Genomic DNA, 12,808 nt, shown 5'->3' on the forward strand with positions numbered 1-12,808 from the left:
AGGTCCATATAGTGTGGAATTCTAGAACTTTCTGAGATCAAGTCCCACATTGAGCTGTGACAGGGAAAGAGGGAGATTTATCTCTAACACCACTGTGGTACAAAAAGGTTTTTGTTCTACATACAAAACCAAACATTTTTTTTCCATAAGAATAATTTCCTGGAGGGAGGGGTGGGAAGAAGGGAGATATGTCCATGAAATATATTTTAGAAATCCATATGCATTGAGTTTTGCAAAAGCATTATTTTAAAATCCAGTGCCTTAAAGTGCTTTCATGTGGAAACCATGATGAAGGCACAGAATACAGGTTCACGTCCCCACAATGAAATTTAAAAAAAAAAAAAAAAAGCATAGCCTTTTTTTTTTTCTTTGCAATTTGCAAATTCAAGTTTACGTGGTAAGCCGCTCCTTCTGAAGAACATTGTCATTCCAATAAAACCAGCTGCTAGCTTACTTACTTTCAATGACCTCTAGACTAAAAGGATATTTTTTTCTTCCGGAAATTTGCATCATCTTTGTGGGAAAAAAAATACTTATGCATGGGATGCATTTTGAAATGATAAAACGTGCAGAATATGTACAAACAGAAAAAAGCTTAAAAAATATTTGCTTCATATACATGTCAATCTACTTGGGCATAGCTGAAATTGAACAGATATAAAAAAAAATCTTGCTTTCTAAAAAAAAAAAAAATGTTTTCAGAAAATCTGAGACAACTTGAAGTTGTACAGAGATTTCCTGGGAAAAGTTTTCTCTTCATATAGAAGTTTAAACCTACAAAAGTATTACCAGCATCGGTCCACCATAATTATATAACATTTGGTCTAATCAACAACGATCACCCTTAAAACTGTTCTGCTTCTGAGAAATTAAGGTTTTTGTACTAAATTCAAAAAGAATTCACAATAACAGTGACTTATTGTGGTTTTTGGATCTCTTAAACAATCTTTATCAACTCATTTGAAACTGTAAAAAAAAAAACCAACAAAAACTATTTACAGAATTCAGTTTTAAATACATTTCACAAGTTCTCGAGTCAAGTTTTATGTTACAAGAATTCAGAGCTCATGGCTTAAGTCCAATTATCAATAATCTGTAGTCTCTGTTCGCCTGGGTTTCCATGACTCTACCCTTAGAGGGCGCAGTTCCAGATCGCATTCTTGACCAAAAAGTAAAACCGAACTACATGTTCATTTCTACTAGACAGCTTCTTTATTTGTCTGAAGACGGGTCATAGCTTCTAGTTTCTGTCTGTAGGCCTCTGCTTCCTGCTCTTTTTTAAGAAGTTGCTGCCGATACTTCTGTGCTTCTCGATTGGCTTCATCCAGCTGTTTCTGAAGAGCTTCTCTCTCCTAATTAAAAAGAAAAAAAAAAAGTTTTACTTTTTGCCCAAATACATTAACATACCTACAAGCACGTGCCCTTCAAATAAATAAAACAATCTGCCTTTCCAACCAGTAATTACACTCATTTGTACTTCACACTAGGAAATATCAATTGCTTTTTACTCTCAAGGGGATTATTTTGTAATTAGAAATAAGAGTAACAGAAGACACACACATCGGGAACTTCTACTTATATATATCCTATAAAAACTAGAGAAGAGTTTGAAAAGAAAAGATACAACCATACCTCTTTATGTCTCTACAGGAGATGCTTTCATCTAAAGGTATCAATTAAGAAATTGCATTTACACAAATAAAAAAATAAAAAATAAAAGAAATTGCATTTACTAGCCGGGCGATGGTGGCTCACGCTTGAAATCCTAGCTACTCAGGAGGCTGAGATCTGAGGATCGCGGTTCAAAGCCAGCCCAGGCAGGAAAGTCTGCGAGACTCCCATCTCCAATAAACAACCAGAAAACAGGAAGTGGCGCTGTGGCTCAAGTGGTACAGTGTGCGCCTTGAGCTGAAGAGCTCAGGGACAGGGCCCAGGCCCAGAGTTCAAGCCTTACAATGACCAAAAGAAAAAAAGAAAAGAAAAAACAAAATAGCATTTACTGGGTACTCATTATATGACAAAACATGGTGTCTTCTACAAACATGCCTCTTAAATATGAAGCCCATGTTGCAGCTGAGAAAAACGGCACTCAGAGATGAGGTAGCTTTCCCAAAGCTGCACTGTGAGGAATTGGATTCATGTACCTCTACTACTAATTGATTTTTCCTTTCCTTTTCTTTTCTAGTACTAGGGCTTAACTGAGCTTCCTCCCCTGGCCCTCAAGGCTAGAATTCTACCACTTAAGCCATGTCTTCACTTAATTTTTTATTTTGTTTTGCTTTGCTTTGTTTTTACTTCTTCTAGTTAATTGGAGATGAGGTCTCCAGGACTTTCTGGCCTAAATTGACCAGATCCTCATATCTCTGCCTACAGAGTATCTAGGATTACAGTCATGTACCACATTGCCCAGCCCTATTTTTTTTGGGGGGTAGAGGGGGCTCCTTTCAATCCAGGCAGCACTCAACCACTTGAGCCATGCTGCTACTTCGGGATTTTTCTGTGACTAATTGGAGATAAAGGTCTCACAGACCTCCCTGCCTGGACTGGCTTTGAACTGCAATCCTCAGATCTCAGCCTTCCATTGAATAGCTAGGATTACAGGTATGAGCCACTTAGTGCCCAGCTCCTAATATTCATTTTAAAACTATCTTCCTCTACAATAGTAAGCAAGATACCTCACATCTAAGATTAAGAGTGATGGTCTAGGGCTGGGAAGTTGGCTCAGTGGTAGAGCGCTTGCCTTGCATGCCTGAGGCCCTGGGTTAGATTCCTCAGCACCACATAAGCAAAAAGAGAAAAATGCCGGAAGTGGCACTGTGGCTCAAGTGGTAGAGCGCTAGCTTTGAGCTGAAGAGCTGAGGGACAGCGCTCAGGCCCAGAGTTCAGGCCCCACGACCGGACCCAAAAAAAAGAGTGATGGTCTAAAATAGTGTTCCCTAAGTCATACCATTAAACAGACCAATAAAATATTACTCTGTAAACTGAAGGGCAGGTGGCCCCGGCCTGTAATCCTAGCTACTGGAAGTGAAGCTGTGGCTTCCATACAACTTGGAGCAAAAAAAAAAAAAAAAAGCTCAGATAAAGAGTAAGCCTTGAATTCAAGCCCCAGGACACAAAACAAAAGACTGCTTATCTCCCAATTTAAGCAACGCCTACCCCTACCCAGATGCCTCAGGAACAACCCTGCCCCTCTTCTCACTACAATTCCGAGAAAGGTGACTGGTGACTGGCAGAAAGACCACAAGCCTCAGGTAAGCAGAGCTTGTTGAACACCAATGGGTAAGGAGAAAGGATGGAAGGCAGTTTCCCTACCAGCCAGAGTGCTCTCAGCCTTGCATATTTTTAAAGTTCACTTGTGTTGGGTTATGCAAGGTGGTTCATGCCTGTAATTCCAGCTATCTGGAAGACAGAGATCTGAAGCCAGCCTGGATCAAAAGGTTAGTCAGATTCTATCACGGCAAAGGAGCAATGTAGGCTCCCACCTGGAACCGCAGTTACAACTAAGAATAGGTAAAATGATTATGGCCCCAAAAACCCTGGGCAAAAAAATGGTTTTAAATGAAAAATAACCTGAAGCAAAAAAAAAAAAAAAAAAAAGAAAAAGGCCAGGACTGTAGTGGTAGAGTGTCTGCATAGCAAGCCAAACCCCAGTACTGCCAAAAAAAACCAGACTATACTGTAATATAAAGGGAATAATAGTCCCTTTTGCCTACTAGGCCAATAAAAGATGCACATACAACATATTTTTGGCTTTATCTAGAAAAATCTGAATGACTGAAGTTCTTTGGAGGGCTGGGAACGTGGCTTAGTGGTAAAGTGCTTGCCTAGCATGCATGAGGCCCTGGATTCCATTCTCAGTACCACATTTAAAAAAGAAGCCGGAAGTAGTACTATGGTTCAAGTAGTAGCATGCCAGCCTTGAGCAAAACAAGCTCAGGGACAGCACCCAGGCCCAGAGTTTATTCCCAGGACTGGGGGGGTGGGGTGGAGGTGGGGGGGGCGGGGAGAATCACTGGGCTATCCTTTGTGCACACTAAAAGCATGATTGAAGAACACAAAAATTTTAAGTCTTCATTTTTTATTTATATCTCAGTAATTCAGGTTTAGGGAAGAGATCTGCCAGGTCATTTTTAAAGCAAACAAAAACCCTGAAAAGTAGAAAACATTACTTATTTTACTTAGAAAGCCTTTGTTACTTTTTGTCAAATGTTTACTGACATACATTTACATACAAGACAGTTCTTTAATGGAACAGGAATTTGGCTGTTTTTTTTTTTTGTTGGTGGTGGTGGTTGTAGGGATTGAACTCTGGGCTTGGAGGCTGTCCCTGTGCTCTTCAGCTCAAGGCGAGCACTCTACCACTTGAGCCACAGTGCCATTTCTGGTTTTCTAGTGGTTAATTGGAGGTAAGAGTCTCACGGGCTTTCCTGAAAGGGCTGGCTTTGAACCATGATTCTCAGATCTCATCCTCCTGAGTAGCTAGGATTACAGGCCCGAGCCACCAGCGTCTGGCTGGTTTAGCTTTTTTTTTTTGGCAGAGCTATGGATCGAACTCAGGGTCTTACACTTGCCAGAAAAGTGCTCTTTCAACCACTGAGCTAAATCCCCTGTCTCTGGTTATCTTTTTTTTTTTTTTTTGGGTCCGGTCGTGGGGCCTGAACTCTGGGCCTAGGCACTGTCCCTCAGCTCTTCAGCTCAAGGCTAGCACTCTACCACTTGAGCCACAGCGCCACTTCCGGCTTTTTTCTTTTTGCTTATGTGGTGCTGAGGAATCGAACCCAGGTCCTCATGCATGCAAGGCAAGCGCTCTACCACTGAGCCACCTTCCCAGCCCGTCTCTGGTTATCTTAAATGGTGCTTTAGAGAGCACTTATCTGGGACAATTTTATCATTTTAAGATATTCAAATCTGTATTTTGTGTTAACTATTATAGTGATTTATCTTCTACCATATTTAATGAGCATTTACTCTAGGCCCTCCATTGTACCAAACCTCAAGCGTATCCTCATTTAATCCTTGCAACAATTTTGTATTATAAGTACTATTATTTCTCCTTTTTTTTAATTGATGGGGAAGTTTGAATAGCTTGAACAGAATCATACAATCAAAATTTATAAAATACACTCTAAATTTGGTTCCAATCTCATATTCTGTGTGTATGCAAACGCATGTGCACGCGTGCGCATGCACGCCAGTATTGGAGCTAGAGCAGAGGGGCTTAAGCCCTCACTTGACTCTTGTTCACAGCTGGCATTCCATGACTTGTACCATTCCTCCACTTCTGGTTTTTTTGCTAGTTAGTTGGAAATCTCAGCTTTTGTCTGGCTGGGCTGGCTTCAAACCAGAATCCGCAGATGTCAGTCTCCTGAGTAGCTAGGATGACAAGTGTGACAGCCACACATCCAGCTCTAAATGTATTTTAAATTTAACTTTTTGTTTTGCTTTTTAAAAAGTAGGCCGGGTATGTGAACCATTTCCTTGTATGTAAACTTCAGTTTTCTTTCTTTGTGGTACTAGGGTTGCCTTGCTAGGCAAAGGCTCTACTTAGCACCATGGAGCTAGGCTCCCAGCCCAATTTTTCTAACCACTCTGGGTCAAATATGATAAATATCATCTTATTTTTTAAAAATAAAGCACTCTTGAAATACAGCCCCACCCAGGCCTTTCCAACCTGTACAAAGGCTGCTTTCTGGTTTGTAAAGTCAGAACTATTTCTATCTGGCTTTCTGTACAAAAATTGTTACTTAAGAAATAGTATTGTATAAATGTTTAAACTCTGGTAGATCAAGAAGAAAGAGATTAATAAAAGGCAGAGATTAAAAGGGTGCCAAATAAAACATTGTAAAAAGTTTACAGAGATTTATTTATTTGTTCATTTCTTTGGGCTTTTTGAGACAGGGTCTTGCTATGTAGCCCAGGCTGGCCTGGAAATCATGTGTCTTCCTGTTTCAACTTCCCAAGTGCTGGTATTACAGGTGTGCACCTCTTCGCCCGGCCTAGAAGTCAATTTTTGAAACAACACTAAGGATCTCAATGCATTCTTGGTTAAAGAACACAAATATTTCATTAAAAATATATAAACATGGCTGGGGGGAGGGGGTAGTTCAGTAGCAGAGTGCTTGCTTGCCTGCATTCATGGAACCCTGTGTTTGATCCCAAGCACCTCACACACACACACAAACACAAAAGTCTACTTAAAAAAAAAAAAAGCTGGACACAGGTGGCTCATGCTTGGTAATCCTAGCTAAGCAGGAGGCTGAGATCTGAGGATTACAGTTTAAAGCCAGCCTGGGCAGGAAAGTCCAGGAGACTCTTATCTCCACTAAACCATCAGAAAACCAGAAGTGGTGCTGTGGTTCAAGTGGTAGAACACTAGCCTTGAGCTGAAGTGCTTAGGGGCAGCACCCAGGCCCAAAGTTAAAGTCCTACAACACACACACACACACACACAAATACAATCTCAAAAAACCCAATAAAATATACTAAAAACATCTCTGTCACTACCTCCACAACTAAGAAAATGTATTTCATAAACAGGGACAATCTATTCCTTATAAGGTACTCATTCATTACATTTCTCCGTCAAACATGCAGAAAGATTAAGTTCAATTTGGAATAGGACAATGCTACATATTTATGGAAGAAGTCTATGAATAGTATACTTCCTCCAAAAAAAGACTTCCATACAGTACTATCAAAACGTGAGAGACTACAAGTTAGTCTTACTCAGATCTTCCCCACCAAATGCACTTGATTTCCTGCACTGTCAATACCGCTGATGAAATTTGTAATGTATTATCTCCAATTTAATTTTTCCCTATCATGGCAAAACTTTTCCAAAGGTGACTTGGAAAACTCTAAAATATAAATAAATACATAGCATCTCCTCACTGGTAGTCAGTCACTCTGGTAATGGGTAACAGGGACCCAAGAGAGAAAAGCCACATGCTAAGTTATATCTCGTGAGCTAGTTTTCCATTACTTTTGGACCATATAAACGTCTAATGCTATCTTGGGCATTGCAGGAGGTCATCCAGCCTCTTCCTACTCAATGCCAGTGGGTCACCCCTAGCCATGACAACTAAAAATACCTCTACATACAGGCAAATGGCCTTAAGATCAAAACTGTCCCAGCTGTAGATTGCTGCTGTACAGAAAATTTAGCAGTATACGAGTTTGCCCCCAAGGTAACATTGGTCATCTGCGAAGACACATTCAAAAGCATGGGTTCATGTATAGGAAAATGATTACCTGGTTTGATGTACATATTGGAGGTCATCTCTTCATCCTGTAATTCCAGCCTGCCCCTACCATATACACTCACTGTGTCAAAGTCTCTGCAGTAGCCCTAAAAGGTCATGTGACTTTGACTTGAGAATTTCCATGATTTCCATGACCAGAAAGTCTACTGAAAACCAAATCACACTAACAAAACCCACTGCTCTTTATCTCAAGCTAAATGCCATCTCCTACAGTTCCTCCCCCATGGTCCTAGGCAATTATGTTTTTCTCAGTTCCTCCTTTCTTATTTGTAACTATTCTTCTTAATCTCTGAAAGACTCTAAAAGAGGACTCAGTCAGAACTTGGGAAGAAACAGCAATTTTCACGGATTATTAGTCAATAAAGGCACAGGCTACACACTCATTGTTTAAAATACGTAACTTTTCAACGGAATAAGCTTACATTTAATAAACATTCAAGAATTTTAAAATGCTTTATTACATAGTAAAGCAATTTTTTAACCCTATCTGCCTGAAAAAGATCATCTGACAAATCAGAAACAAAGAGTATTATTAAATAAGTATAGTGACACTGTTCATGAAATGAATTGTTAAGTTTATAATATACATCATTTTAAGTTTGGAAAAAAGAAAAAGAAAACCCACACTCAATAACTAAAGTTGTAATTTTACCAAACATTTTAGTTAAACTATTAGTCACAGGTTTTGTTTGGTTTTTGTGCTTTTAGTCAGGGTGTTTGCATGTAGCTCAGGCTAGCCTTAAACCAGCTTTCCACCTGCCATAGCTTCCCCCAAGTGATGGGATTGCAGGCACTTAGGGTCTTTACTAGCTGAGCAGATTCTTAACTCAATAGTGTTATTATTTGTGATTAGGGCCAAAGATGTGCTAATCTGATACTTAAATGAGAAAGATATACTCTAATTATCTTTTAACCTTTAAGTCTTTTAGTGACTTAAAAATTTTTCTATGATAAGCAGAGCCTTCATAAATATTCAGTAGATTTATTACATATATCATGTACTATGATCATATGTATAATACATATGTGGAATTCTCATGAACCGGGAACATACTACTCTAAATTATCCAATACTGGAGAAAAACAAAAGTGAGACTCAGAAAGGTAAGGTAACCGGCGTCAAAGTGGACAGGTCAAGATGTGATATCTAAACCCAGCTTATTTGGTTTTAGGTTCCATGATGACATAGCATTTGCTCTTCTAAATTTACTCAGCAGTGATTATTTTCATTTGATACAAAATTATAAACTCGGAATATAAAGTTATAGTCATATAAGTAAAAAAAAAAAAAGAGAGAGAGAAAGAACACCTGTGAAGCAACTATGGTGTGATTATAACACAAGTTAGTTTGAGACAAAGGATAAAAGTCAAATCCTACCATACCTGTAAGTTAAGTTCCTTAAAGGATTAAATAATTATCTATTGCTTTTAAAAACATGAGGGTCTGAGAAGCATCAGTCTTCTTTAAGAAGACCCTCAGCTCAATTAGGTATCTGCAGTGCATTTTTGAAAGGAAAATCATATATCGTAGTATTTCCCTTTAGTGCTTTGTGAAAATGGTATGTACAGAAAGTTGAACAGAAAATCAAGGGTGGAGTAAAAGGACCAAAGACAAACAGTGTTACTAGGATGACAGACTGTTACAAACAAATTCTTCACTCATGCATTCATTCATTCAATATTTATTTATTGAGGGCTTGCTATATGTAGAAGGCAAAAAAAAAAATAAACAAAATGATAATACTATGTACTTTCATTCTGCATGAGAACACTGTCAGTAATAAATATAAATGACAAAAAAATAATAAAGAAAAATTAATGGAATTTATTTTGGATGACTGCGGCAAAACACACCGGGTAAAAGACTCCTTACTTCTATTTCTGCGGACTCCACCCGGTTTTCAATTATTTCGATACACTGTCTCTTAGCTGGCGGCTCTTCGCTTATGACAGTTTCTTCAGCGATGTCAGTGGCTGGTACTGTCAGCACTAAAATGAAAAGGTGTACCCATTAATTCATTCTCAGGCAGGCTTGGTAGAGATAGACACGCCTTGACATTGGCAATGCTACTCATCTAAATAAGTACAGTCCAAAAATAATTAAAACACCAACGTTTTATGCTGACGTCCTTTTCTTCTTCACTTTCTGGTCTTACTGAAATCCATTTGCTAAAGTATTTATTTAGGTTTATACATAATACATTCATTCACATGGATCAAAAGGGAAAACAGAATTTGACAGGCTTATTCAGGAGGTCTCATGCCTACCCAAGCTAACACAGATAATAGCTTATATGAATTTCTTATCTATTATTCTTATATTAGTTTGTGTGAAGACAAATGTGCATATACATTCATTCAGATATACACGTTCCCTTGTTCTTCATTGGCTTTTTTCACTCCCTATGATTTCCTATATTCATACAGAGAGCTTTCCTATACCTGCATAATATTCCTTCGTGTGGATAGAACATCAGAAAAAGCCCTTTGTAAACATACTACTGGACTATGGTCTTCGTGTCAGTGGTTTTGTAGCTCTTTCTATAAATGTGAACATACAGAAAAGCTGTTCTCATACAGCAGCATAGGACCATGTTAAATAGTAAACTAGGAAAATCCATTGTCTGCTGAGTTTTTTTGTTATCAAATTTTTTTTTTAAAAAAAAAACCTGTCAGTTAAAATTGTAAACAGAAATGAAAACAATAGTAAAACCAATGCCAATTAAGTGCAATGTAATTTAAAGCATTAAAGATCTGGAGTATGAAGTGGTTTATTTCTTTTTATTCATAATACACTTACAATTAACTCAGAAAGAACTGAGAAATTCTATTTTTTTCACTGAACTGTCTGCATACTGCATATATTCATATTAGCTATGCAGTTTTAAACTTTGGAGGGTTTTGTTGTTTTGTTTTGGGCAGTCCTGGGGCTTGAACTCTGCGCCTGGGCGCTGTCCCTCAGCTCTTCAGCTCAAGGTGAGAGCTCTACCACTTGAGCCATAGCACCACTTCTGGTTTTCTGATGGTTAATTGGAAATAAGAGTCTCATGGACTTTTCTGCCCCGGTTGGCTTTGAACAGTGATCCTCAGATCTCAGTCTCCTGAGTAGCTAGGATTACAGGCCACCTATATTTATGTCATCTGGACACCTATATTGATGACATCTGTACACAGATAATAAACTAAACACTCCTAGAAGGCAGTCATCTTCAAGTCCAAGAGAGGCCTCAGAAGAAACCAAACCTCATACATCCTGATGTTGACTTCCAGCTTCTAGAACCATGAGAAAATAAATTTCTACCTTTTAAGTCACCCAGCCTCTGTTATTGTGTTATAGCAACCCAAGCAAACTAGGAGTCTTCACTGAATGACAAGTTATGTTTACCAACTCAATCAGGAAGAACTGAGAGTGCTACGATACTGAGTCGTGGCTTTTAGGGTTTTTTCCCCCTCATCTTTTCAGCATTAAGATCAGTCTACAATGCTGGCACTGGTGGCTCACACTTATAATCCTAACTACTCAGAAGGCTGAGATCTGAAAAAGCCAGAAATGGCTCTGTGGCTCAAGTGGTAGAGCATTATCTTTGAAGGACAGTGCCCAGGCCCTGAGTTCAAGCCCCAGGACTGGCAAAAAATAAATAAATAAATAGATAAATAAATTAGTCTACATCATGTCAGGACTTGCAGCCAATTTTATATCTATCTGCTTAATATAAGTATTTTGAATGTTTACATCTTTCCAAATACTTAGAATTAGTACTTCAAAACTTTCTGCAAGCCCTGGGCCTAATCTAAATCTTGGACCTAGAAAATCTTTCTACTTAAAAAAGTAAGCTTATTATCGGGCCAAGCAAACAAAACTAGACAATTACAGGGCTGGAATGGTGGCTCAGTGGTAGAGTGCTTGCCTTGTAGGCATGAGGCCCTGGGTCTGATTCCTCAGCTCCACATAAGCAGAAAAAAGCCAGAAGTGGTACTGTGGCTCAAGTAGTAGTGCTAGCCTTGAGCTGAAGAGCTGAGGGACAGCATCCAGGCCCAGAATTCAGGTCCCATAACTGACTAAAATAAAAAAAAAAACTAGGCAATTACATGTGTTGTAACAGATTACAAAAAATATAACTTGAGCTGGAGCACCTGTGGCTCACACCTATAATCCCAGTTACTCAGGAGACTGAGAACTGAGGATCATGCTTCAAAGCCAGACCAGGCAAGAAAGTCCACGAGACTTATCTTCACTGAAGCACCAAAAAAGCCAGAAGTAGGGCTGTGGCTCAAGTGGTAGAGTGCTGCTATGCTTGAGCGCAAAAGCTCAGGCACAGCGCCCAGGCCCTGAGTTCAAGCTAGGACCCGCACAAACTAGGTATGTGTAATTTGAGGCCAAAGTGTATGCTTTGGAAAGACGTGTCAATTGTTTTTTGAGAGCTGAGAATGAAGAGGAAACATTATGGAAAGGTCTACCACCCACCTTGCTGTCCGTCTGGCATGGTCACGATGATGGGTTGCCCTATGCCACTGGTGGGGATAGAGTGCAAATTTCCCAGCTGAATTCCGTCGGTGACTATCGTGATGACTTGCTGGCCCCCCGAGCTAACCACTTGCTGAATTGCTCCATCGACAGATTCTGCGGTGACCACTTCCTCCGTGGCCACAACTGGAGTTAAAAAAAAAAAAAAAAAAATGGAAGGGAAATATCAGCAAAGACACTAAATAAGCGTGACCAGAAATTTACTTTTGCGTTCTCTGCTTCTTTCCTGCACAGAACAACTTTAACACAGTTTTGAAAGCAGGTCTTCATGGTGATGGCCATATCTATTAGATACAATTGGTAATCACTGAGTTCCAACGACCTTTTTATGACTATGTGGAAGAAAGCAATTTCTTTCAGTTGCACGAGGTATAAATATGACTAAGTCATGACAAAGGTTCTATCTGCCTAATGAAATTCCACAATTCAAAAGAGAACTTTGAATATGGTTCCATTCTATTCACATTCATACAGGAGTCAGCATATACCATAGTATCCCTTTTGGACTGACTGAACAAGGGTTGCTCTGATAAGCAGAACGCAGTTCTGGCACTATATGGCAGTGAAGAATGAATATATGAACATTTACATAAATAAAATCCCCAGGGGCTGGGAAGGTGGCTCAGTGGTAGAGCGCTTGCCTTGCATGCCTGAGGCCCTGGGTTTGATTCCTCAGTACCACATGAGCAAAAAGAAAAAAGCCGGAAGTGGCGCTGTGGCTCAAGTGGTAGAGCGCTAGCCTTGAGCTGAAGAGCTGAGGGACAGCGCCCAGGCCCAGAGTTCAGGCCTCACGACCAAAACCCCCCCCCCCCAAAAAAAAAATTATACTCTCTCCAATGAATGATCCAGTATATAATACTAGTATTACTATAAAATTATTTTGGTACTGATTCTGTCCCTGAATTTTTTCCTGCTCAAGACTGGTACTTTACCACTTAAGCCACAACTCTACTTCTATCTTAGAGATAAAAGTCTCATGGACTTTCCTGTAGGGCTGGCATTGAACCTTGATCTAGGCCAG

At 39.4% G+C, this 12,808-nt stretch overlaps 1 protein-coding gene across 7 annotated transcripts in view; it reads right to left on the reverse strand.

Annotated features, from left to right (window-relative positions):
• Positions 1 to 368: 368 nt before the first annotated feature.
• The window catches only part of Gabpb1 (GA binding protein transcription factor subunit beta 1), a 41,338-nt gene continuing 28,898 nt past the window's right edge, over positions 369 to 12,808 (reverse strand). For 5 of the 7 annotated variants that reach the window (XM_042687865.1, XM_042687864.1, XM_042687863.1 and 2 more), the window contains 3 exons: positions 11,728 to 11,913; positions 9,136 to 9,251; positions 369 to 1,352 (listed from right to left, as the gene is read on the reverse strand). In XM_042687865.1, coding sequence (XP_042543799.1) covers positions 1,200 to 1,352; positions 9,136 to 9,251; positions 11,728 to 11,913 — 455 coding nt within the window. In that variant the 3' untranslated portion in view covers positions 369 to 1,199. Of the gene's footprint in view, positions 1,353 to 5,880; positions 5,997 to 9,116; positions 9,252 to 11,727; positions 11,914 to 12,808 lie in introns of those variants that run through there. The other 2 variants (XM_042687867.1, XM_042687868.1) reach the window with 2 other exon arrangements.

Source organism: Dipodomys spectabilis, unplaced genomic scaffold, assembly GCF_019054845.1.
Source record: "Dipodomys spectabilis isolate Male_0828 unplaced genomic scaffold, ASM1905484v1 ptg000108l, whole genome shotgun sequence".
NCBI classification, from domain to species: Eukaryota; Metazoa; Chordata; class Mammalia; order Rodentia; family Heteromyidae; genus Dipodomys; species Dipodomys spectabilis.